This window comes from Anoplopoma fimbria, chromosome 13 (genome assembly GCF_027596085.1).
Source record: "Anoplopoma fimbria isolate UVic2021 breed Golden Eagle Sablefish chromosome 13, Afim_UVic_2022, whole genome shotgun sequence".
NCBI classification, from domain to species: domain Eukaryota; kingdom Metazoa; phylum Chordata; class Actinopteri; order Perciformes; family Anoplopomatidae; genus Anoplopoma; species Anoplopoma fimbria.
Window position 1 is genome coordinate 4,964,526 of NC_072461.1, and position 22,981 is coordinate 4,987,506.

The 22,981-nt window shown below is 40.3% G+C and overlaps 1 protein-coding gene across 2 annotated transcripts in view; it reads left to right on the forward strand.

Annotated features, from left to right (window-relative positions):
• The first annotated feature begins 2,138 nt into the window (after nt 1-2,138).
• Nucleotides 2,139-22,981, forward strand: part of pcsk5b (proprotein convertase subtilisin/kexin type 5b) — a 49,399-nt gene continuing 28,556 nt past the window's right edge. Inside the window, exons 1-7 of one of the 2 annotated variants that reach the window (XM_054610441.1) lie at nt 2,139-2,797; nt 7,060-7,164; nt 15,215-15,367; nt 16,708-16,851; nt 17,673-17,749; nt 22,129-22,217; nt 22,766-22,938. In XM_054610441.1, the coding sequence (XP_054466416.1) occupies nt 2,618-2,797; nt 7,060-7,164; nt 15,215-15,367; nt 16,708-16,851; nt 17,673-17,749; nt 22,129-22,217; nt 22,766-22,938 (921 nt within the window). In that variant the 5' untranslated portion in view covers nt 2,139-2,617. The remainder of the gene's footprint in view (nt 2,798-7,059; nt 7,165-15,214; nt 15,368-16,707; nt 16,852-17,672; nt 17,750-22,128; nt 22,218-22,765; nt 22,939-22,981) is intronic. The other variant, XM_054610440.1, reaches the window with a different exon arrangement.

Sequence of the window (22,981 nt, forward strand, 5' to 3'; positions counted from 1 at the left end):
TGAATGAACAAATTAGCTGTGTCCTTCGTGAAAAAGCCAGTTGGCTGCAGTCTCTTATTGGAGCCTTCCATTGTGTTGTATCATGGGGGTTGTGTGCAGTATTTTAAAAAGTTGTGTTTGGCCTAAACACGGGATGCACCCTGTGATTTCATTGAAGAGGCACAGGAATGCACAGAGGAATGCCCCTCAGACTGTTTGTTGACACTCCTATCCGATCCGCTCTCAGATGTTGACAAAGACGTTTTGTTGGGGTTCACTCGGTTCACATCCTGAAGAAACTCGGGGGGCTGTGAGGCTGACACACAGGATATCGCGACATTTTCAAACTGAATTGAAATTTGGGGCCCTGGTTCTCAAGGTGGCCTCGTGACCTGGGTACTTGATTTGGATACTCAAATCAATTTCTGCTGCGTTTTGTCTCCTCTCCTTTTTTCTTTAAATTACAAGCCCCTCAATCCGGCTGAATGGGGAACGATCCATGGGTGTTTTTTTTTTTTTTTAATCTTTACGCCCTTTCATCTCCATCTGGGGGACCATGAGATGTTCTTGTCTCCCTGCTTGTTGTGAGATGTGACAGCGGGGGCCATTCAGCGAGAAATTGGCTGCAATTAGTGCAATTATGCTGATTTTCACTTGTGTCCCATGCAGAACAGAGTTTTTGCTGTGCACAGAGACATCCCCGGGAAACTGCTGCAAAACAAAAACCCATCAATCAACAAAGGCCTTGAATGAAAGACTCAACTGCAGACAATACCAGGCACATTCCATAATGACAGCGTTTAGTCAGCTGTGACCTGTGTTGCGATGAGGGGCATGACATCTAGAGCTTCACTGATTAAGGGGGAATATGCAGTAAAGGCGATATGAAGAGCAGAGGGCCTGCTTGGCAGTGGTGGATGAATAATTCAGGCAAACTGAGATTATCTGTGAGGTTGGTCACTATATGACAGTGTTAAACACACTTGAGTTCCGCTCATGTCCAAGATTTTAAACATTACACATTTTGAACCATAAATAACTGTCCCAACAACAAAAATAATCAATAATGTAATGCAACTGAAAGAGTGGTCAGTGTTTTATGGCAGAAAAATATACATGTTTTTTAAATATATAATAGTTTGTTTTCTGTGGTTGTGTCCTCTTGGATGATCACTGAGGTGGAGGTCATGGTTCACCTTAACGTCGGTATGTCTATGTCAATATTGCCCAGAAGACTGACAAGGCTTGCATTCAACAGCAGATTTCAAGGTTTGGGACGGGGGTGCAGTATCCAATATGTAATGCATCCACTTGTTAACTTATTATTAAATCAAAATTGTAGGGAGCAAAACACCACTGCTTTTCATGTGCTGCAGTTTGTATCAGCTATTACAATGTGGCACACTTTGTAAACATATAAACAACTCAGTCACTTGATGAAAGCGTGCAGAATTGTTGATGGTTAGAACCCAGTAAAAAAAAAAAAAAAAGGATTATTCTGTAAGATACGAACACACTCTTGGAAGCAACACAGACCTATTCTAACTGGTTTCATCTCATTGACAAAACCCAAAATGTGAATGATGCCATAATTATTTGGAAAAATCTACATAAATTGAGATGTTTTTATAGCAAACGACACACATTCTTAAAAATGTGTATGTGTTTCATGATGTCAAACCAATGTTAAATCATCTCGGCATGTTTTTCTTCCTTCACATATTATTTCTGATAACAGTGGGGCCAAATTAGAAAGAATCTACTTAACCCTTAGACCAGGGTTAAATAGGGTAAGAGCAGGGTCAGGGTAAAACACAGGATTAAGCGACACAACTTTTTGGTTTTAGATTGTTTCTTCTTCTGTAAATCCATTGAGCGTTGTTACAATGAAACTGAATAATCATTCTTTAATCAAGTCGAACTAGATTAACTTCCAGTGAGCTTCTTTTTAAGTAAATTATTCCTAATGTTACCCAGGGGCCCTCCTGGGAAACCCCCCTTTTCCAAGCTGCCCCCAAGTGGCTCCATGGCTCCCAGTTTGACCCCCTGTCTGTGTCTGGTGGACGGGCGGTCAGCGGTGGATCCGAGATGAGTGTCTTTAAGACCCAGCGGAGCTCGGCAGGGAAACCCCGCGGCTTCGGTTGTTTCTACTCTCCAGAGTGTCAGCTAGTTATTTGTGGGGAGGCGCTGTAGCCATTTCGCCACATGAAAGCACGATGCGCTGAACGACCAACATCCGAGTTGCTCGTGGAGAAGAGAAATCAGCTTTGAGGAGCTCCGCGCGTTCACGCACAAAGACGCACGGCGCACGTACACGTACACGTACACTTCCTCCTCCTCCACTGTGGAAAAACAGAGAGAGGAACAGAGCGGGCACTCGAAAGGCAAACTTCAGCTCTCCCATGTGGAAGGCAGAGGTTTGAGGATAAGGTAGATCTTTTCCTCTCCCCGGGCTCCTTTCATTCCCCCCTTTCTCCCTCTCTTCCTCCCTCTCTTTCTTTAACTGTTTTTTGGCCGAAGAGTTGTGTTTCTATGAGAGTCTTTCTTGGCGAGAAGAGAAGTTTGGTTGTTTGCCTGGTCGGCTTGAGGAGGAGGAGGAGGAGGAGGAGGTGAAGAGTCGGCTTAAAAGTGGGGGAAGATGATCCGCAACGCCGCTTGGAGAAGAAGCTTTCTGTGCGTCCTGGCGCTGTGTCTCAGCTATGCGTGTCCGCCGTGCAACGCTCGGATTTACACCAACCACTGGGCAGTGAGGATAGCCGGCGGACCCGACGTGGCCGAGCGGATAGCGGATAAATACGGCTATAGGAACATGGGACAGGTAGGTTCGCCAATTGCTCCATCAAAGGTTGCCTCTTTTCGTGTGATTTTTTTATTTTATTCTATTTTTTTTTTTTTTCTATTCAGTTTCTTGTTTTTGACAACTCTTCCAAAATTCGGGCATGGTGGTGATTATTCCCTCTACCAGTAGACAAACGATACAAAGTCAAATAAATGATCTCCAAGTCCAAACCTGAGCTGTGATTCTCTAACTTCACTCCTTCTTTTTGTAGCTATATATATATATATATATATATATATATATATATATATATATATATATATATATATATATATATCTCACACAAAGAGAGAGAGAGAAGCTGCAGAAAACATACCAACAAAGATCAAGAACAGGATGGCACAACAGGTGCCTCCTCACTGTGATTCCGCGGATCATGTTCACTTTGCGGGCTGGAGCTAGGGAGCTCTCTACCAGCCTCCTCACAGCCACAGCAGTGGTTCTCATGTGCTTGGTCTTTTTGACACACAAGTGAGACAGCTAGTGTTGTTGGGTTTGTGGTCTCGGAATTGGCTTCAAAAGATCCTTAGTCAAACAGATTATCATGTGGGCTTTTTACAAAAATACTGTACAATTGTTGTGCAAAAACCTTCCCTGACTGGTCATGCTTGACTTGGCAACATTAACTTACAGTTAGGATAAATTGAGTAGATGCTCCCATGCTTTTTGTCAGTGTTCACATATTGACATGAGCAACCCAGCAATTGTGTTTCTGCTGGGTTTATGAGTAACGATGCGGCACCACCACAAAAGAAAATGTTGAAATAGGAACGTCATAGTTCACGACAAAGATCTGAGTCAGTATTTAAAGCATTCAATGCACGCCTCTACAGTGTAAGAGGCTATTTTCATTAGATCTTAAATAATAATAAAAATGACCTACCACCGTTATAAAATATACAGAGAAGGGAAACACCTGTGTAAGATTTGTCTGTCTCTCTTCACATGATGTCGTTTTATTAATCAACAGAAGTCTGCACAGGTCCAGGAGGTGACTAGTTGGTCACTTAAAAAGTGTTTTGACAATGTTTAAAGAGAAATCCTGTGTCCTTTGTGGGTAAAAGAAGTAGGCCACACAAACATGGACCCCACACATACTTCAGAGTATTGTGACCAAAATGCGTGGGTAGTTCAAGCCTGCGCTTGCCAGCGTTCGACGTGAAGACAGCGTGGAAACAGAGGGGGGCATTCTGACAGGTTGTTGTGGGGTAGCCTAGTCAACAGCTATTGAACCCCCCCTTCCTCCTCGCCTTATCCAGCCCGCCCACCCACTATACTCCCCAGAGAGCAGGCCTTAATGGCCTCGTTTATCCCCTCTCTTTGACGGGAACTAATGTGTCGAGTTCCCCCCTTCCATACCAGCCCCCCATAGGAATTCCCCTGTGGATTGCAGTGTCGCCCCCAACCCCCACCAATCGCCCTAATTTCCATGTCAATATGGAGCGTTCATTGGACTTTGACACCTAATAGACAAGTTTTACTTCACTTCCTGGTTTTGGGGTCAGCTGAAAGCCGCTCCCATGGGAGAGATAACAGCACGCTCTGGTTTCCTAATGTGAACTTTGACATCCCCATCATCAACCCCCTCACTCTGATATCAGTGCAGCACTGATGTATATGGTTGATGCAATTAAAGTAGAATGACTTTCTTTTTTTCCCAGTCTGATGCTACTGTGGAATGCAAAAAGATACACTACACCTGTTTTTCAATTCAAGTACACTTGCTTGGATGTGCTTGCTTTTGATAAATGATTTTGGGATATAACTGCTAAAAGAGAAGAGGTTTCATGTTGTGAAGTAAAGCAAAGTAGTTAGAGAGAGGAAAAGGGGGATGGGTATGGAAAACCTGTGACAGGGGGACAATATAGTCTTCTTGACAGGGGTGGAAAGAGGAGAACAGACAAAGATAACCACACACTGGGAGATGGAGAGAGGAGGGAGCGAAAGAAGGGACGATAGATGGACGGATGGATGAAAAGAGTTGGCATGGAGTGAGAGAGCACCTCGTTGGGGAATTCTGGGTAATCCTCTTAACCATGGAGCCCCCTTCCCAGACTAAGACAGTGGCCCAAATTGGGTCTAAATCAGCTGACAAGACCCTAGATGTGGATATCTGTTCACACTGGTGTTTTGAAGAGATTGGAGAGGAGCTGGAGCCATTGAGAGGGAGGGTGATGATGTAGCCAGACTTGGACAGGAGTTAGTTACAATAAATAACAAGTTATGAGATTATTGAAACTGAAATCAGCTCTTAAAGGCGTCAGGCCAACGAGGTGGTGTTTTTAAAAGAATACCATTCATGCTGATCATTTTTACCCAAGCTAGTCATCCAGTGTCTGTGGTGACTAGTAAAACATTCAGTATTTTATTTATTTTGTTAGTAGATTAAGCCTGAGTTAAAAAATGGTATTCTTATTTTGGACCAGTTGAGGTAAAGTTTATGGAAATACAAGTGAATCCAAATAAATATTGTATTATTATCCTTGCTGTCCCTTTAACAATGTAGCTTTAAAGGGGCCGCAGCATCTGCACCATGTAACACATCTATATTGTTATTCCATTCACACATCTGTAGACAGATTTAATTTGCAATTGCAGGATGTTGAAGTGCATGTGAGCTCTCATCTGCTTGTGTGATGCCCAATTTTGTCCTGTTTGTTAAATGTGGACAGCATGCAGGTATCTGATCCACATGTATTCAGGCAAAACTTGAGCTTGAAGTTTGGTAGTCTGACCCAGCTGTGACAAAATCTGAATAATTACCATGAGAAAAGGTTTTATCACCTTTTAGCGATTCCTGGCAGGACTTTGTATCAAGTGACATGGAAGTTTTGACGCAGCCAGTGAAAAAGTCTGCGATCCAAGACATCATGAATCACTTAAGTGCAGGTGGTTTCGCTTTACAAATTTACTAGGACATAATTCCCGGTAACCAAAGGTTATGCTTAACATGTGATTCTCTACTTGGGTCATAATCATAGTGAACGTCATAGCTATTTAGCCTAATGCATGTCCTTCTGATCACATGTTGTCACAACAGTCAAAACTCAAGCCATTAGTTTAAGAAACTGCACATTGAATATGAGGTTAAGTAACCTGAAGAGGTGTTGAAGCTATGATAAAGGTTGTTCATTGTTAATGTCACTGTAATTGGAATAAATGTTTGATTTGAGCCAAAGCTTTTCCAGCAGCTCCCATCTGCAGACACTCCTGGAAGGGTGACCTGCTAATGGCAGTGCAAATGTTGGGTAGATGAAATAGGCGATGGAAGCACAATATGTTGAGACCTGTTTACACTATGAGAAGCTTCCAAAGGGGTAGCCGCCTATTATGGACGCACATTCTGTTACTATTTATTGTAGAATGCTTTTAAATCTGATTACCAAAGACATCTGATTTGTGTTGTGTGTTACATTAATGTTTGGTGTTTGCTGAAAGGTGATCCAGCAAGGCCTTTTGGCACTTTCTTGTTTCTCATTTTGTCAGTCTGGAAGTTGGAGGATGTGTGTTTGTGCATGAGCATTGAGCTGAAAGCTGATCTAATGGGTTCTGTGGCGGTGGAGCTCTACCGTGGATCAGTGACGCACCACAGGAGCCTTGGCAGCCATGACAGCGTACATCTGAGGGATTGTATGGTCTTTATCAATTATTAAAACTAATCACCGTCAAGCAGCTTGCCGTCTGCCTATCATTGTCTGTCTGCGGATCCTCTTTCCTCATGTCTCTGTCACTCAAAGTCTTTGTCTGTTTTAACATTTGTGTGACTTTAAACCTATTTATGTTTCCTTGTGTGTTTTTTGTTTGACTTGTCTCCCTTTTCCGTCTCACCTTGTAGTCCCTATCCCTTTTTTTTTACCTGACAGTTTTTAAGTCCTCAACAAAACTTTATATATCTTATATAGACAAAAAAGGGACTTAACATGACAAAATAGAAAACTGTAGCTTTACTACTTTAAGAGGAGGAACTTCTCTCAAAGTACTTTTAAAATACCGTCGTATACCATATTTATTGACTACTATGAAAAACTCTTGTCGTGTGATTTGTTTACAGTTTATGTGTTGGATATCTATTTCATCTGTGAAATGCAAAATACAAAAATAAATATGGCAGATACGAGTACCCTTTCTTTGGGACACAGTTGATTATTTATCCAAAATCTTATTGTGTAAATATTTTGTGAGGTAGAAAGGGTTACGGAATGAATAAATACGTTTCTTAAGTCTATATATGTGTTTTGCAGATTGGGGATCTCAAAGACCACTATCACTTCTTCCATAGCCGGACCATCAAGAGGTCGGCTTTGTCAAGCCGTGGTCGCCATAGTTTCATTTCCATGGAGCCCAAGGTAAGCCTGTTGTAGTGTTTTGTGAATCACTGAGGGTTAAGAATCAAAAGAGTATTTAAAAGAATATGTGTTTCTTGTCAAATTGAAATGGTACTGGAGTGGTTTGACAAAATTATCACAACTTAAGGTCCACAAACATTGTCATAGAGATGACTCTGTTCACGTGACTTAAGTTCATAACATCTTCTGATGAATACCATGATGTGCGATATAAAGCTCTGCAAGAAGTGCGAAAATGGACCTTAAGTTACGCTTATTTTTTCAGTACTACTATTTCAAGGGTCCCATTTTTTTTTTTACACTCGTACTGTCCCAATGTGTCAAAATCAAATACTTTCCTTTGACTTCTGATTTCTTCACGTGTGTTCATTTGTTTAATAATTGTTTATTTGTTTATGGAATATGACTTTAATCGTCCTATAATCACATTATACCGTTGCAAGTAAATTCATCACATCACCATCAGATCCCTTCTGTTTTTGACGCACAGGAAGAATGAACTGAAGAATGTGTGAAATACACTTTACACACCAACAGAGTTGTTCTTGTTTTCTTCGACAAGACCTGCACACAAATGGGACAAAGTGTTTCTGAGAACAGGGACTATAACATTGCAGGAAAATACCAGTTTTCTTGACAGATGAATTGTGATAAATGAGAGCTACTCTTCTGCTTTTCTATTCCACCATCAAAGTTAGGGTTGATTGATAGGTTTAGAGGTGGGAGATTAAACATGATATAAATATAATTGTCCTTCAAATAAAATGCAATAGCCAACAGCTTCTAAATGCTGATACATTACCCTTCACTTTTTTCAAAGAGTTGCAAAAATCAAGCAACATACTGCTGACTATGCCATTTTTGGGGGTTGTGTGCTTACACCATGCTCACAGACTTAAAAAATAAATAAAAATAGATTACAACACATTCAGTTCCATTTGTTACCATTTTGTTGCTGTGAAATGTGTCCAGAAACTACGTATCATTTTGGACAGGATGGTGTGGTAAGGACTAGCCAGTTAATGTAATATGTTCAATAACAATTCTGGTAAATCCTATATTTTCCATTAAAAGTACGAGGCTCTTAGAAAAGCCCTGTTGCAGAACATACTGTGCAGAAGTACTTTTTGATATACTAAGAGTATATCAAAAATAATAATTTATTTAATATACTTTAATATGTTTTTTACTCCAGTAAGGGTTAGGATTGCCTTATTAAAAATAAAATATATGCTTGCAAAGCGTCTTAGTCAACTTAGCAATATATGTTTTTGTGCGTTGGGGGTCAACTGGCCCTTCAAATAAAAGTTTGACCAAAGGTAAACCCTTACGCCTGTCCTGTCAGTGCTCCCTTTTATCAGTGCACCAGGTCATCACTCCCTGGCTGCATTTTTAATGAAGCCTGAACCTCACGCAACTCTGAACTTCAGGAGCACATGCTGCTGCCATTTTCCTTTACAGATTTCTTGTTTAGATTTATGTGAATAGCGCAGCAGTTTGTGCAGATGCCTCATTCTTGACCTGTTTAAAAACCTCATACTGCTAGAATATTTTTTGTCATTTTTGTTTCTGGCAGAAAACTTGACTTGAACATGTCTGCATGTTTGTTGAAGTGGGTAACTTTATCAAGAAGGCTGGGGCTTGATCCTGAGAAAACAAGATGAAACTCCCCAGATCCATTACAGTGAAGCTTAAAATATCCCATTTATGTCAAAATATTGACTTTTTGGGGCTTCAGTGATTTCATCAAGCAGCAATGGCTTTTTGTGTGCGTGCGTTTGTGTGTTTTGAACAATAGATTCAAGGGGATGCAGGTTTGTTTGTATCTGTGCATGCACATGAATGCATGCTGACTGCTGAGGAATGATAATGATGTATTAGTTGGATTTTTAAAAAAAAACCCCGATGAAATAGAGCGCGAAAGAGAAAGAAAAGATAAGACAGTACCTGTCACCATCTGTTATCCACTTATCTTGCTGTCTTCTGTCTCCTTGTTTCTTTTTAATTATCTTTCCTTTCTCTACTTTTTTTTTTGGTCTACTCTGCTTGTTTTGTCCACCTGCTGTCCTTACCTGTCATCCCTTTTCTTTTCTCTTCCTTGGACTCCCCCTCTTACCTCCGGTTATCATTGTTGCTTTCAGCATACTCGTCTCCCTCCCTCCCTGGTTGGTTCTCTTGCTCTCTCGGGTCTGACACTGTGCCACGGTGGAGGAAGGTTTGTGTCCTGATGCCAGCTGGCGGAGAGACTGGGATTTTAGAGGACTAGATCAGAGAGGAGAGGTTAAAGGACAGAAAAAGGAGCTATTACAACGAAGAAGATGAAGAGGGATGGAAAGAGTATTTTCCCCTGACTCGTTATGCTTTCAGCGTAATCTGCGAACTGTCTGTGGGTTTGGGATCAACGCGACAGCTACTTTGGCACCAGCGCAGTCTGGCATACTGCTAATGATGTTTTGTAATAATGACAGCGTGTGTGTTTGTGTGCGAGTGAGTCAGATGGGTGTAGCGGTGCCATGAAAGGCGCACCCTGCCATCCACAGTACTCATTGGCACGCATGTTACCATGGTGATGCAGCACAGCACAGATTACCGCTTTATGGCATCCGCCTAACTGCAGTGTCACTTGCCTCTCAGGTCAAAGAGCATTTTCCAGGCTGGTGAATGACTCCGTCAAGGCCGTTGGCCTGGAGAGAGAAAGTGTTATCATTCTGATGCACCTGTCCAACATTTCTTTTTGTTCCTTTTAAGATTTTCAAAGATTAGATACAATATTTTTAGCCTGTTGTAGGTTTATTATAAATGTTTATCAGTATTTATTTAAGTAAGTGAATGCCTGACAAACCTTATAATCACATAATTAATCAATTTAGTTTCAATTTCTCATTTTTAAATGAAAAAAACTTATATTAACATATTCTACCAAGAAATGATAGAATGTTTGTACTCTTTATATATTTAAATGTTGAGGTAATGGAACTGAAAAGCCAGTTATATCTTAAAAGAAATTTGAGAAATACAAAGTGAAACAATATGCTACGGCACCAATTCATCAGATAACTGTTAGTGAAGAGATCTTCTCCTTGTATCTTAGGCAGCACTAAGCCTGCACCTTGCTCGGCTTTGCTGAAGTATGCTCATAACTCATTCATACTGGGGGTGCCAAGAGAATTTGGATGGCCACAGACTTTTTTTCTTGTAGCTCTTCTCTGTTGTATGTTTTTGGAATGAAATTAGTTCAATTTCCAGCTTTCAAGTTTGTTGTAAACTGCATTTAGAGTCCTACGGTGGTTGTGTTTCTTTTCCATGATTTTCTTTTGAAGTCTGCGCAAAGAGAGAGTAGAAAGAAACAACAGCTGAATGCTGCTGTCTGTCTACAAGGTCCTGTTCCAGGAGCATGGCGTTTCCACAGAGTTTCACTTTGCGAGACATGCTCTTGTTTACTTGAAATCCTTTATCCAGACATGTGCAAGCACACAGAGAGCCAGGTGTGTTCTGCAGCTGAATCCTCTCTGGGAAACACTGAAATGCAGAATGGCTATGATGCCAAAATAAAATTTCAGTGTTGCATAAGCCACATAAGGAAAATATTTTACCACATAGTAAAACTACTTGAAAGAGCTCAAATCCAAATTATTAAATTGACTTAAAAGACAAGTCTGCTCAATCTTTAGCCATTATGGCTGGTAGATTTTGTTCATCATCCAGCTGCTTTTGGAGCTTACTGTTTTCAGGAACATGTGTGGCAGTACTAGGACCCTCACAGCATCAAGGAGACAACACTGACGGAGCTTGTGTACCTTTCAGGACTTAAGGGTTATTTGCATTAGTACAGGTACCATAAGACTCCATACAATCCCAGGCACATATTTACATAAAGCCAGGATGCTTTTGGGACTTTATGCCATAGACTTCTGAATCTGTTTTTGCCTTGAATTTGTTTAACAGATGAACGATTAAGAAGTCGACGCCCTGTGAGAAGCACCTACAGCTGGCTGAAACAGTCTGTCAGAATAGTTGTGCGACTGTGTTTAGGCTGAGGCTCTGAGTTTCACTTAAGAGAGCAGAAGAACTCACTTCTCTTGTTAGTCCAAAGGTAGTTGTGGGTGTTTTGCTACACCAGCCTTTGACCTTTTTTGAAACTCACAGCTTTCCGTTCTTTTGCCTTGAACTCAAACAGCGTCTCAAAAACAGCAGTGAAAGTGGATCAATTTGTTCCCATTTGTTCTATTGAAGTGAACTCTTCCCCAGTTTCCCCTGGTTACTGACCCAGCCAGCAAAAGCCACCTGCAAACCCTTACACAGAGAGCGAATGATAGAGAGGAGGGAGGAAGGGGGTTGGAATGGGAAAGAGAGAGACAGACAGGCAATCTCAAAGAAAAGTGGGCATCTGCAGAGAAGACCTAAAATGCAACAGAGAGACAGCAAGAAAGCAGAAGATGAGTGAGAGAGATGAGGAAAGTAAAGGAGTGGTATAGAAGAGGGAGTCGGAGTGGGAGAAAAAAAAAAAAAAAACCAGGGTGACTGAGATGTACAGGTGCTCGAAGATCATTCCTTTGCTCCGCCAAGCTCGAGTAAAAAAAATGGAGATGATCCAATCGTAATGCCTCAGAGTCTGCCAGCAAATTGGCACAGAAACAAAGGCAGTGATGCTGGCAAGTTTTTCAGGCTATAATAGAGGGCAATATTGTCTTTGTTTGGATAAGGATTGGCAAATGTGACACAATTGATGCAGATAACCGCAGGCTGTTACTATTGAGTGATTTTCTTTTTCTTTTTTGATTTTTTTTTTTTGAAGAATTTTTTTAGAAGAGATAACAAAGTATGGCTTTATTCCTTGATTGCTTTAGAAAAACAGTTTATTATTATTTATCTGCCTCAGGTCATCCTGCAACTCGAGGACAATATATATATAAATAAATAAATAAATAAATAAAACAAACAGACATGTGGTGCTTTCTCTATAATCAACAGACTGCTCTTTTGGAAGATATATGTTGCTGGAAAGATCAATACAAGGAAATGATCAGCCCTTCTGGCAGTAGGGGATGAGCTGCATAGAGTTGTTTTGATTCTGTATCATGATATTATCGTCATGGCGTCTTCCTCATTCCCATTGAAACACTTGAACTAATTTTTTTTGCCATTAATGTTGTTGGTAACAGTTTGCTTTCATGATTTACCATTGGCTGGAGAAGAGGTTTCCATCTTCTTGTGCCTCTGAAACAGAAAAAGGTTGGATGTGAGGACGAGAGGTGTTATAATGATGACATTAATGTTCAATACAAGATTCGTACAGCATCCACAGCTGGAGAACTGCTGAATCTGTTTAAAACTAGTTTGGAGGTAGGCTGACAACATATTTCTGCTTTACAATATAATGTCCTTTTTTCATAATGACCTCCAGAATTGTTTTCAGCCCATAGACCTTTTTAAAGTAATCAGATGAAAAACATGAAAAATGTGTTTTTGGTTGAACAGTTTCATTTTCAGGAAGTGTCACTAAAGCTGAGGAAAGCTCAGAGAGTAAACAAATATCATCTGGACTAAACTGCATAAGGTAGATAAACACTGTAGTGTTTCTGTTCCTGCTGATAAGGAGATCATTGTCCACGACAGAGCAGCACCTGACTTAGGTGGTAGGGGATAAGTGTCTTGTTCAAGGACACTTCAGTAGAGTGGATTCTTATGAGAACGCATATGCATTAAACTTCTGGTTCCAATGTTCACGCCCTTGTTCTTCAATAATCCTTAAAGTTAAAAGAGATATCGGAGGTGAACTACCCACTAACTTCAGCAAAATCATTTATTTGTCACCATCCGTTAAGTATGTGCTCTGTCTCGTCAGTCTATAGAAGAATCAATGGCGTATGAGGATTTGTGGTAAGATAAGAGGCAGTGATGCATTCACAGTCAGACATTTTCTTGAATAACCAAGTTACGTGCAAGAGCAGTTAAGGGTTACACTGCTGATCAAAGTTTAAGGTTGATGCTATGCTTATGTATGCTAATTGTTATGATACACCAGTACTTTTGCTTTGACACACACATGCACAGTTCCTGATGACAGTGTTGTTTTGGGGCTAATGGCGTGTGTAAATGGTTACTATGAAGCTGATGGTCCTGACGGAACTTGGAGTGAAATGAGCTGAGACCTTGGCAGACGGAGGAACACAAGGCTAAAACTAAATATCTCACTGTGTTTTTCTTCTCTTTGTCTCTGTCTCTTCCCTCGTTTGCCATTTCTTTTTCTCAATTATCTCGTATAATCTCTTAAAAGGGAGATGTACACTCTTAGGTTATTAAACTTGGTCATTTACAGAATCATGTTTCTGTATTTCCTCTTTCACAATCTATAAAGAGCTGCATATTTGAGTTATTGAATCAATGTTATTTATAAAATCAATCATCCTCGGTTCACTTGCTGTCTTTTGGTCTCGCTTGCTATTTGTTTTCACTTCCCTCCTCCTCCAAGCTTGGTCTTTTTTTTTTTTATTGACTCTCCTGGGACTTGTTCTCCTCAGCTCTTTATCAACTCTCCTTCTCCAGCCTATCTTGTCTCGTTGCCTCCCTCTCCAAATCTCCAGAGAGCCTGGCAGATTATTTCAGAGCATGAGACCAGATAATCACTCTGCAGTCATTATGTCAGCTGTTCTCTCCTCTCTGTCTGCTGGAGCTGTATTGATGTGGAGAAATGTTTTGTCTTTGCGGTCGAATATTTTTCACATTGGCCTCAGACGTCTGGATCTGGCGAACTAAGCAAATTAAAAAAAAAAAAAAAAAAAAAAAAAAAAAAAAAATTCAAGTGAGAATTTAGATTATCTGTTTGAATTTCTTTATACATTATGGGTAGACACTTTAAATTCACAGTAGATGTTGTGTTGATTGTTTCAGGAGGAGTGCACATTATAAACTGTATAAAATAAGCAGGCGCTCCACAACGTCTCAGCTTAGCATGGCGTATTCCTGAAATACATTGAAAGGACTGTGTAAGCTGGCATAGATTCATGTTTATGTGCAAACTTCAGTCTGAAGAATCCTAAATTGATTATTATATTAGTTATTTCCACATCTCAGGATTTTCTCATACAGCTTGACACACCTCTTTGTGTTGTGCCAGTTTTATGCCTGGCAATTTTTGTGTTGTCATCATAGCTTTTACATGTAAACTTCTCAGTCATTTTAGACAGATGAAGTCTGCTGGACTTGAGCTAGACTAAACATTAGATTTGAGGGTTTTAAAAAGAGGTGACGAGGGCCAAGCAAGTGGGTCCAGCCCTCCTGCTCAGATCCAGCAATGCTGATTTTGAAATCGGAAAATTCCGTCTGCGTGATACCTGCCAAGGAATGCCTTACGCCTTGAAGCAAGCCCATAACATTTGAGAGATTGATGTTACCTGGGAGACATCTATGTCCTCGGTGCATATGTGTGTGTGTGTGTGTGTGTGTATTAGTCTGTCCATTTTGTAGACTATGAGGAAAAAAACTGATGGAGAGAAAAAATTGACTCCACTGCAAAACTCTTCTAGGCTAACACTGGAATTAATAGAAGAGTAGGTCTAAATGGCTATAAGGATAACATAACGAGGTTCTTCTTCATGTGCGTTCATTTCTTTGTGTTTTTTATTTGATTTTATTTAGTAGTCTTAACTTGCTCAGCTTAGCAACAATTAAATAGGGAGACCTCACGTAAAAAGTGCTGATGTTATTTACAGATGATCTATATGGATATTTTTGTCGTCAGCTTTAAAAATGTTCTTTCTATGAAATGAAAACACTATTACAAATGAAAGGCTGCATTTCACTACCGCATTGTTTCCTCCTACAGTTAGTTGTTTGATTGAAAATGCAGCCCCCATGATTAAGAAGACCACAGGTTTCCCAGAACCTTACATTTTCAAGATTGTATTGAACCACAATAAGTTAAAAAGAAGTTTGATGAAATTTCAGCTGTTGACTGATTGTATTGTGCCTAAAGCAATTCTACTACTGTGTGGTTTTACTTGATGTCTACTTATTTTTTGTTATATCTATCTGTGTCTGTGGGTTTCAGGTTGAGTGGATTCAGCAGCAGGTGGTGAAGAGGAGGATCAAGAGGGATTACAAGCCATCCCCGCCCCTTTCTCTGACTAGTCCCGCCCACAGCTATCCGGTCCAGAACAACATATTCTATAATGACGCCAAGTGGAGTAGCATGTGGTATATTGTGAGTACCCTGTATACTGGTACCAGAGAATATGTTGAGTTTGTGGCTCAAAGGTCATCTAAGGTCATGTTATGATCCTGATTACTGCAGGGTCAGTGGAGATGAGAGATTTGTGTGTGTGTGTTTTACTGAATGAAATAACCGAGAAGCCATAGTGATGACATTTTTGCATTTCTTCAATTTGCCAATAGACAACTTAAGGTCAAGCTGAAACATTCTGTCTTTACTCATTAGTGTCAGTCACAGGAAAGTCCACAGCGATTGAAATATATATGACTCTGTGTTCCTGCATTTCAAAATCGTTTCTCAGAGATTGGCAGTGTTCACGCGCACACACACAAACACAGGACATACAAATTCACATTGCAGTGATTTGTAGGCTTATCACAAGTGTTTGACTCCACCCTCAGATCATTGTGTGTGTGTGTGTGTGTGTGTGTGTGTGTGTGTGTGTGTGTGTGTGTGTGTGTGTGTGTGTGTGTGTGTGTGTGTGTGTGTGTGTGTGTGTGTGTGTGTGTGTGTGTGTGTGTGTGTGTGTGTGTGTGTGTCCAGTGTCCTCTGCTCTGTCAATTGTTAACTCAGTAGAGATAAATCCTAATACTTTGACCAGAGGTTTTAAACGTATTTTGTTAGCTGTAGGACAGAACGGTTTGAACTTGATGTGTGTTTACTTGGAAACGAAAACTTCCTCTAGTCATTTCTAAGTACCTGGTATAGCCTGCGGTTAACACAATTCTACCAGTAAAATGTATCTGTTAGTTTGTCCATATGTATATATTTAAGATATATCTTTTTTTAATATGAATCAAGAGACACATGAAATTAACCAGTATCATCGACTTAGACGTGAGTTTAAATCACATTGAAGCTGCATGCAAATAGCGTGGAAAATACTTTTAGTGGCCGTTACAAAGCACTTGCGGTTGCATGCATTGTGCATACAACTGAGACAAAATACTTTGTCATAACATTGAGCCTGCGTGTTATCTGTCAATGAGCTGTCATCAGGCTGTAATCTGCCTGTGCTCTCTCGGCTGCTCAGTCAATGTTATACATATCTTGCTGCGCATAGGGTTTTGGGACAGAATAGCCACAAAAGCATGCTGGCTTGCATACTGCAAAATGCGACCGGATGCAGTAGGACATCCTGGTATTTTTGACATACTTCATTTGATATACTATGTATTGGGACTTACTAAATCTTTACTGGCATGTGAAATAGTATAGTAGTACGGGTATTGGAACGCAACATCTGACTATTCCAAACACTTTGAGATTTGTCTTATTTATTTTTGTTTTGCCCCTCCTCTCTCCTTTTATCACCTTCTCTCACTCTCTAGCACTGTAACGACGACGTCCATAACTGTCAGTCGGACATGAACATCATGGGGGCGTGGAAGAGGGGTTACACGGGTAAAGACGTGGTGGTGACCATCCTAGATGACGGCATCGAGAGGAACCACCCAGACCTCTTTCAGAACTACGTGAGTGTGTATGTATGCACGTGTAGGGCGGCTAGGAGCGGCAGTGTGTGTGTGTGTGTGTGTGCATGTTGAGTCTTGAATAGTCGGTGCAATTTGAATTAAAAGTGTTCATTCTTTGTATATGTTTGTGAGCTTCGGAGGGGTCATCTAAATGTATAAGTAACATCATAATTAGGATGAGGAATCTATCAACAGTGATGATATTTTTCGTGGAAAAAGCGTATTTGGATTGTGAAACAAATTTAAATCAAAGATAATGATTTCAATATTTAAAACAAAGAAATTAGATAATGTGAGTCGGAATTAATTTTCTTTTAAACATGGTATTCAACCATGTCACAGAAAGTGAGAAATTCACATTACAAGTCTAATCAACTGGATTGCGAGAGGTATTTCTACCTCAGACCATGGTCTGAGGTAGAAATACAGATATTTAGAGCAACTTCTTGGCCTGAGGCAGCAGGTAAGGCCATCAATCAACTATGCAGATAAAATGTCTCACCCCCTGTTTGACAGCGCCTGCGTTGCTGTTATTAGCTACTCTTTATGCTTGGATTTGTTTATGCCGAAGGGTGAGCGGCGCAGCAGATTGAGTTTGCTCTGATTGCATTCGATTTACAAAAATGTTGTGAGTGATTCTAATATGAACTGTTTGATTGGGTTAGAGAAGCTTCTTGGCTACAGGTCGATCATTTAAACACACATCCACACATATGCTTTCTAATGAATTTGACAATTTGATGTTTTTTCTCTCCTGATCATAATTGAAACTGTTATTTTGGTGTTTGATGAACTAGTTTTGACCTCCCTGTCTCCTCCAGGACCCTCAAGCCAGCTTTGATGTCAACGGTAACGATATGGATCCCATGCCTCGATATGACGCAACCAATGAGAACAAGTAAGAAAAACACTCTTAACCAGATCTAATGAGAGAGATAAATTAGATTTTAACATTTAAATATGGTTCAGGTAAAATTTAGGATGTGACTTTAGTGTTTTTGAGGTTAGAGTCAGCCAAATGTTTTTCTGATCGATTTTTACCAGAAGCTCTTTGCCTCACTATGTTTGTATTTGCTGAGCACTGACCTTGTCGTGGGTGCAATGAGTTACATTAGTGTATTTGATTGTGACATTTGTGGGTGGGCTGTGGTTTTTCTGTTTGGAGGAATTTGTGTGTGTGTGTGTGTGTGTGTGTGTGTGTGTGTGTGTGTGTGTGTGTGTGTGTGTGTGTGTGTGTGTGTGTGTGTGTGTGTGTGTGTGTGTGTGTGTGTGTGTGTGTGTGTGTGTGTGTGTGTGTGTGTGTGTGTGTGTGTGTGTGTGTGTGTGTGTGTGTGTGTGTGTGAGAGAAAGAGAGGCTCACTCGTCCAGGCACTTGTCTTGTGCCAGTTTGGCTTAGTGAGTGATTTTTTTTTTTTTTGTGTGTTTGGCTGCAGCAGCCCAAGTGCCTTGACAGTGTCTCAGTCCCTGCTAGTAAAGCATTGTCTAATAGAAACTAAGGCATGCAGTTTAATGAGCGGTTTTTCTTTTTAAGGCTGAATAATTAATTGTTGCCTATGATGTTATGTGTGTGGACAGAAATCTGTTTCACCCTCTTTGACTTTCATATTACTATTCTTTATCCAACAAATGATCTAATGTGATGGTCATTTTAATTCAATCCAAACGTGGAGGTCACATCTCCAATGGGAATAGGGAGTCAAATGGAAAAGAGTTTGAAGGTCGTGTGTGGTGGCCTGCAAGTCAAAACTGGTCATCATGCCCGAAAGGCTAGAGAAACAAAAGTCTGCTAAGCTTTGTTTATACTCGTGCTTGGCACCGTAGCGCGAGCCCCAAGCATGTACAGAGGCGTTTATACTCTTTGTGCTGTTCGTTGCATTATTCTCCGAAACACCAGAGGGCATAAAAACAAAATGATCTGTGAAGAATCAAAAAAGACGAGTGAAACCCATAAACTGGTGGTGTAATATACAGTCTGTGGGTGTAACCAGCCAAAAGCTATAAACCAACCTCCATAATGCTGAGGAGAATTGTCATCATCTGTAAACTCATATCTCATGTTCACTGACTTCTTTATTGCCTTTGTACAAGCCCTGTAAAGAAAAGCTAAATATTTACCCCAATGTAGATTTATAAGACCTTCTGTTTCTGTTATTTGTGATAATCACGTGAACGCGCTCGTCGCACTTGGCAAGTTACACACATTCAGAGTTGTACAACCAAGCACCGCGACCACTTGTGCACCACGCACCGGCTGGGATCACGTCATTTTCTGGTGCGCGCCTTGCGCCGGCTTCACTAAGGCGGGTATAAACTAAGCTTTAGACTTCTGAGAAATAACGCAAACTTTAGCTTCATCTGGGAACTGGATTGTTGTCAAACTATGTGTTGTATAGCAACAAGAAGGATGTAACTCTTGTGGATTTTTAGCTGTGATTTGAATGTAAACCGGAGGAAAAAAGCAAGCAAGTAAGAAGTAACACCTTTTGAATGCATCAGCATGTATTGCTTTACCAGTGAAGTTCTTGGTGTTTGCAGACTTTAATATTATCCACAGATAATCATTCCATATTTTCTGTGGATAACCACAGATTTAAAAGGACAATATGACAACACTAATTATGGAAACTCCTGTTATGTTTGAATTAGATGCCAATTTGTTTAAGCTTTATGACACTGTTTTGTAACAGTGTTTGTGTTTTGTAATATTGTGTCTTTACCTACTATTTGAAACTAGCAGATTTACAGATTTTGTGCGTGTGTGTCCTATGAAACAAAGGGAAACATTTTACAGTTTCAACTTGCAAATTGATTTTCGCCGTAATCTTCGAGAAGAATGAAATTGTATTTACAAAAACTCAAATTTTAGTAGTCTGATTCACAATGAATCAACAAAAATGAGATTTTTACTTTGGTTGTTGAAGCAGAGGAAGTTCACACTACACACATAAGATGGATGTGTACCACAATGAGTTAAATACGTTTAAGTGGCTGCATCATTTAAAACTTTCACAATGTTGAAAAGTATGTGTTTGCATTTGAATAATTACTCTGTGTGAGCGTGTTGAGTGTAAGGGGTTCTGACTGAATAATATCCCTTGCACAAACATTATATAGTTCTGGTTGAAACCCACAGAGATCCCTGACTGTGACACAGATGTGTAGAAAATGGAAAATACAGGCAAACACAAAGAGTGGAATGATGGCCAGACAGAAGATTTTATGGATTAGTGGAGTGAAATGAACTGAGTGAATAATGTTGAAGCGTTTTGAAAGAGGGAGCCAGCAGTTTGGCTCATTAACTGTGACAAAGGAGCCTGTGAGTGATTTGCGGCCTTTTAATATGCTTTACTTCAACCAACAAAGCTAACTTTTCTGTTACGGAGGATACAATAAAGGTTTCCACATTTAAACAAAGGCTGTTAAATCTAATATCTGAAGTGGATATGAATTAAAAGTAAATCTATAGGCCATAGTTGTGTATTCTCAGTTTGGAATGTAGAAATGGTACTCCGATATCTGTGAAATGAGGAAATCCCAAATCCTGTATGTCTTTGACAAGGTATCAGAGGTGTTGTTGACTTAATAGTTTGTTAGTCATTTTAGGAACTACATATTGTTAATGTTGTTATTCACCTTTCCTACTATGTAGATTAGAATATTGATACCACTCTGTGAAATTTAAAGCTACCACTAGCAGCCATTTAGCTGAGAATAAAGACTGGCAAAAGGGAGTCTGAAACTCACGTATTGACAAATAATATCCTATGGACAAAGCCAGGCTAGCAGTTTCCCCCTTTATCAAGTCTTTGTGCTAGGCTAAGATAACCGATCTCATTGGCAGTGTCTTCATATTTACTGTTGCCAACAGACAAAGTGACATCACTTTATCTCTTGGCAAGAAAGTAAATAAGCATATTTCCCTGAAAGACAAAGTATTCCTTAACACTTGTTAGTGCTGTTCTGATTTCTACTTTCTATAGTTTGTGGATATAGAAATTCTCTCCTGCTCTGCTTCAAGACTGTGAAGGCAGCACAGGTAGAAAGGTCATTTAAAGTGATTTTGACAGATGGGAAGAAAGGTTGCAAAACACTTCACTAAATTAGTGGTAATTTTAGGGAAAATGCTGAAAACCTGGTGGAGTATCTTGTGTGTTTTACTGTGCTTTTGTGTTGCATTGCACCAGTGTAGACAAAAGTAGAGGACTGTATTGCATAAAAGTCTTGGGCAGATTGTGGATGAAGACAAGATAAGTGAGAGACTTCTACTTATGAGCTTCTTTGATGAAGTTGCCAAGCATGGATGTTGGTGTATACACAGTTGGTTTGTGTGGACAGTGATGATTTTCAGTGATATATTTTTTTAAAGGTTTGAGCATGTTGCTAAATAAATGTTAACCTGAACCGATCAAATAACTGTGACACAGATTGTCAACGGTCTGACTGCTTCCCTGGACTTTAAAACTTCCCTGTGTCTTCCCCTGGGGTTTGGACAGCTAGATGCTGGGTTTCCATGGCAGCGGCCAGTGCTGTTTCCGGGGGGTGTTGTGATGCAGATGTTCTCTGCAGGTGGTGTGTGCATGCGTGTAAGTGTGTTTGTGCCGCTCCAGAAAGTGGTGTTTTTGAGGAGGCGGCGAATGCAAACATACTTATGTTTGTTGACGCTGGTTGCTGACCCGGGCCGATTGTCACCACTGCAGTTACTGGTGGAATGTTACGTGTGTGTGTGTGTGTGTCTGTGTGTGTGTCTGTGTGTGTGTGTGTGTGTGTGTGTGTGTGTGTGTGTGTGTGTGTGTGTGTGTGTGTGTGTCGAGTCGTTAAAAGTAGTGTGAGTGGTCCAACCTATTACTGATGTTGGACATTGTTTCAGTGTTTCATTGTGTCTGTTTGGAAGTTGACTATAAGAAAATGTCAAAGAAGGTCCAAACTCTACCTCTATTTTTGTGTGTATTTGCTAATTTGGGGAACATTGACATTGAAGAATGTTGAACTACCTCTTTTTCTGTTCTCTTTTAGGCTGGTGGGGGGGAAAAGCAAGAAGGATAAATAATATTTATAGTGTTTTTCTACATTTGTATCACTTATGCTCTTAAACAATTTTGTTAAGGATAGCATCAACAGGAATGTGCACATCTATCCGTGAAAATGTGTACCTGCAAGAGTCCTTGCATTCTACTTCAAAAGCTGCATATCTATCTGGTAGTTTTCCTGTGCTCTCCCTGTGTATGTAGGTCTATTCTAGATTTGTATCGTAAGCTGTTCTTTCCCGCTGTTCCTCAGACACGGGACACGGTGTGCGGGCGAAGTTGCCGCAGCCGCAAACAACTCCCACTGCATTGTGGGGATTGCCTACAATGCCAGAATAGGAGGTGAGTGATGTTTGTCTTGTTAATATTCCACATACGGGGTTTAACTAAAATGAACTCTGTGTTTTCAGTTTTTATTTGTTTCACTTATTGATCATTTGCTTATGACCCACACACCATTGAAATGTCGTTATGGTGACTTCTGACTGCTTCTGCACACTTGCAGTCTTGTTAATGCAACAACTAAAAACCAATATGTAATAAGAACTTGAATTATAGAAACCTATATACAGATCTTGTTGCATACATTTGCATATTCAAGAGGAGCAACATATTTGCTTAAAGTGTAACGTCTAAGGCTTGAAGATACAGAGTTTGTCTAACGCAACCAGGTGTTGTGTGGGACAAGCATACTGAAAAACGTGTTGATTGATTTATTAATTAGTTCATTTCTTTATATGTCTGACTGTGTTTAATTTATTATGGACATTAAGCAGGTACACTGGCTGTTTCATGCATATTATTAAACATCTGTAATGAAATAAATAGAACATAGATTAAAGTAGCTTGTGCATGTATTATTTCTCTTCATGTGTGTCTGTTTTTTTAAGGTGTGCGAATGCTGGATGGCGATGTAACAGACATGGTGGAGGCAAAGTCTCTGAGCCTCCAGCCGCAGCACATTGACATCTACAGTGCCAGCTGGGGACCTGATGATGACGGGAAGACCGTGGATGGACCAGCGTCTCTGGCCAGGCAGGCCTTCGAGAATGGCATCCGCATGGTGGGCACATGCACGCATGCGTACATATTTACGTACTGATCAA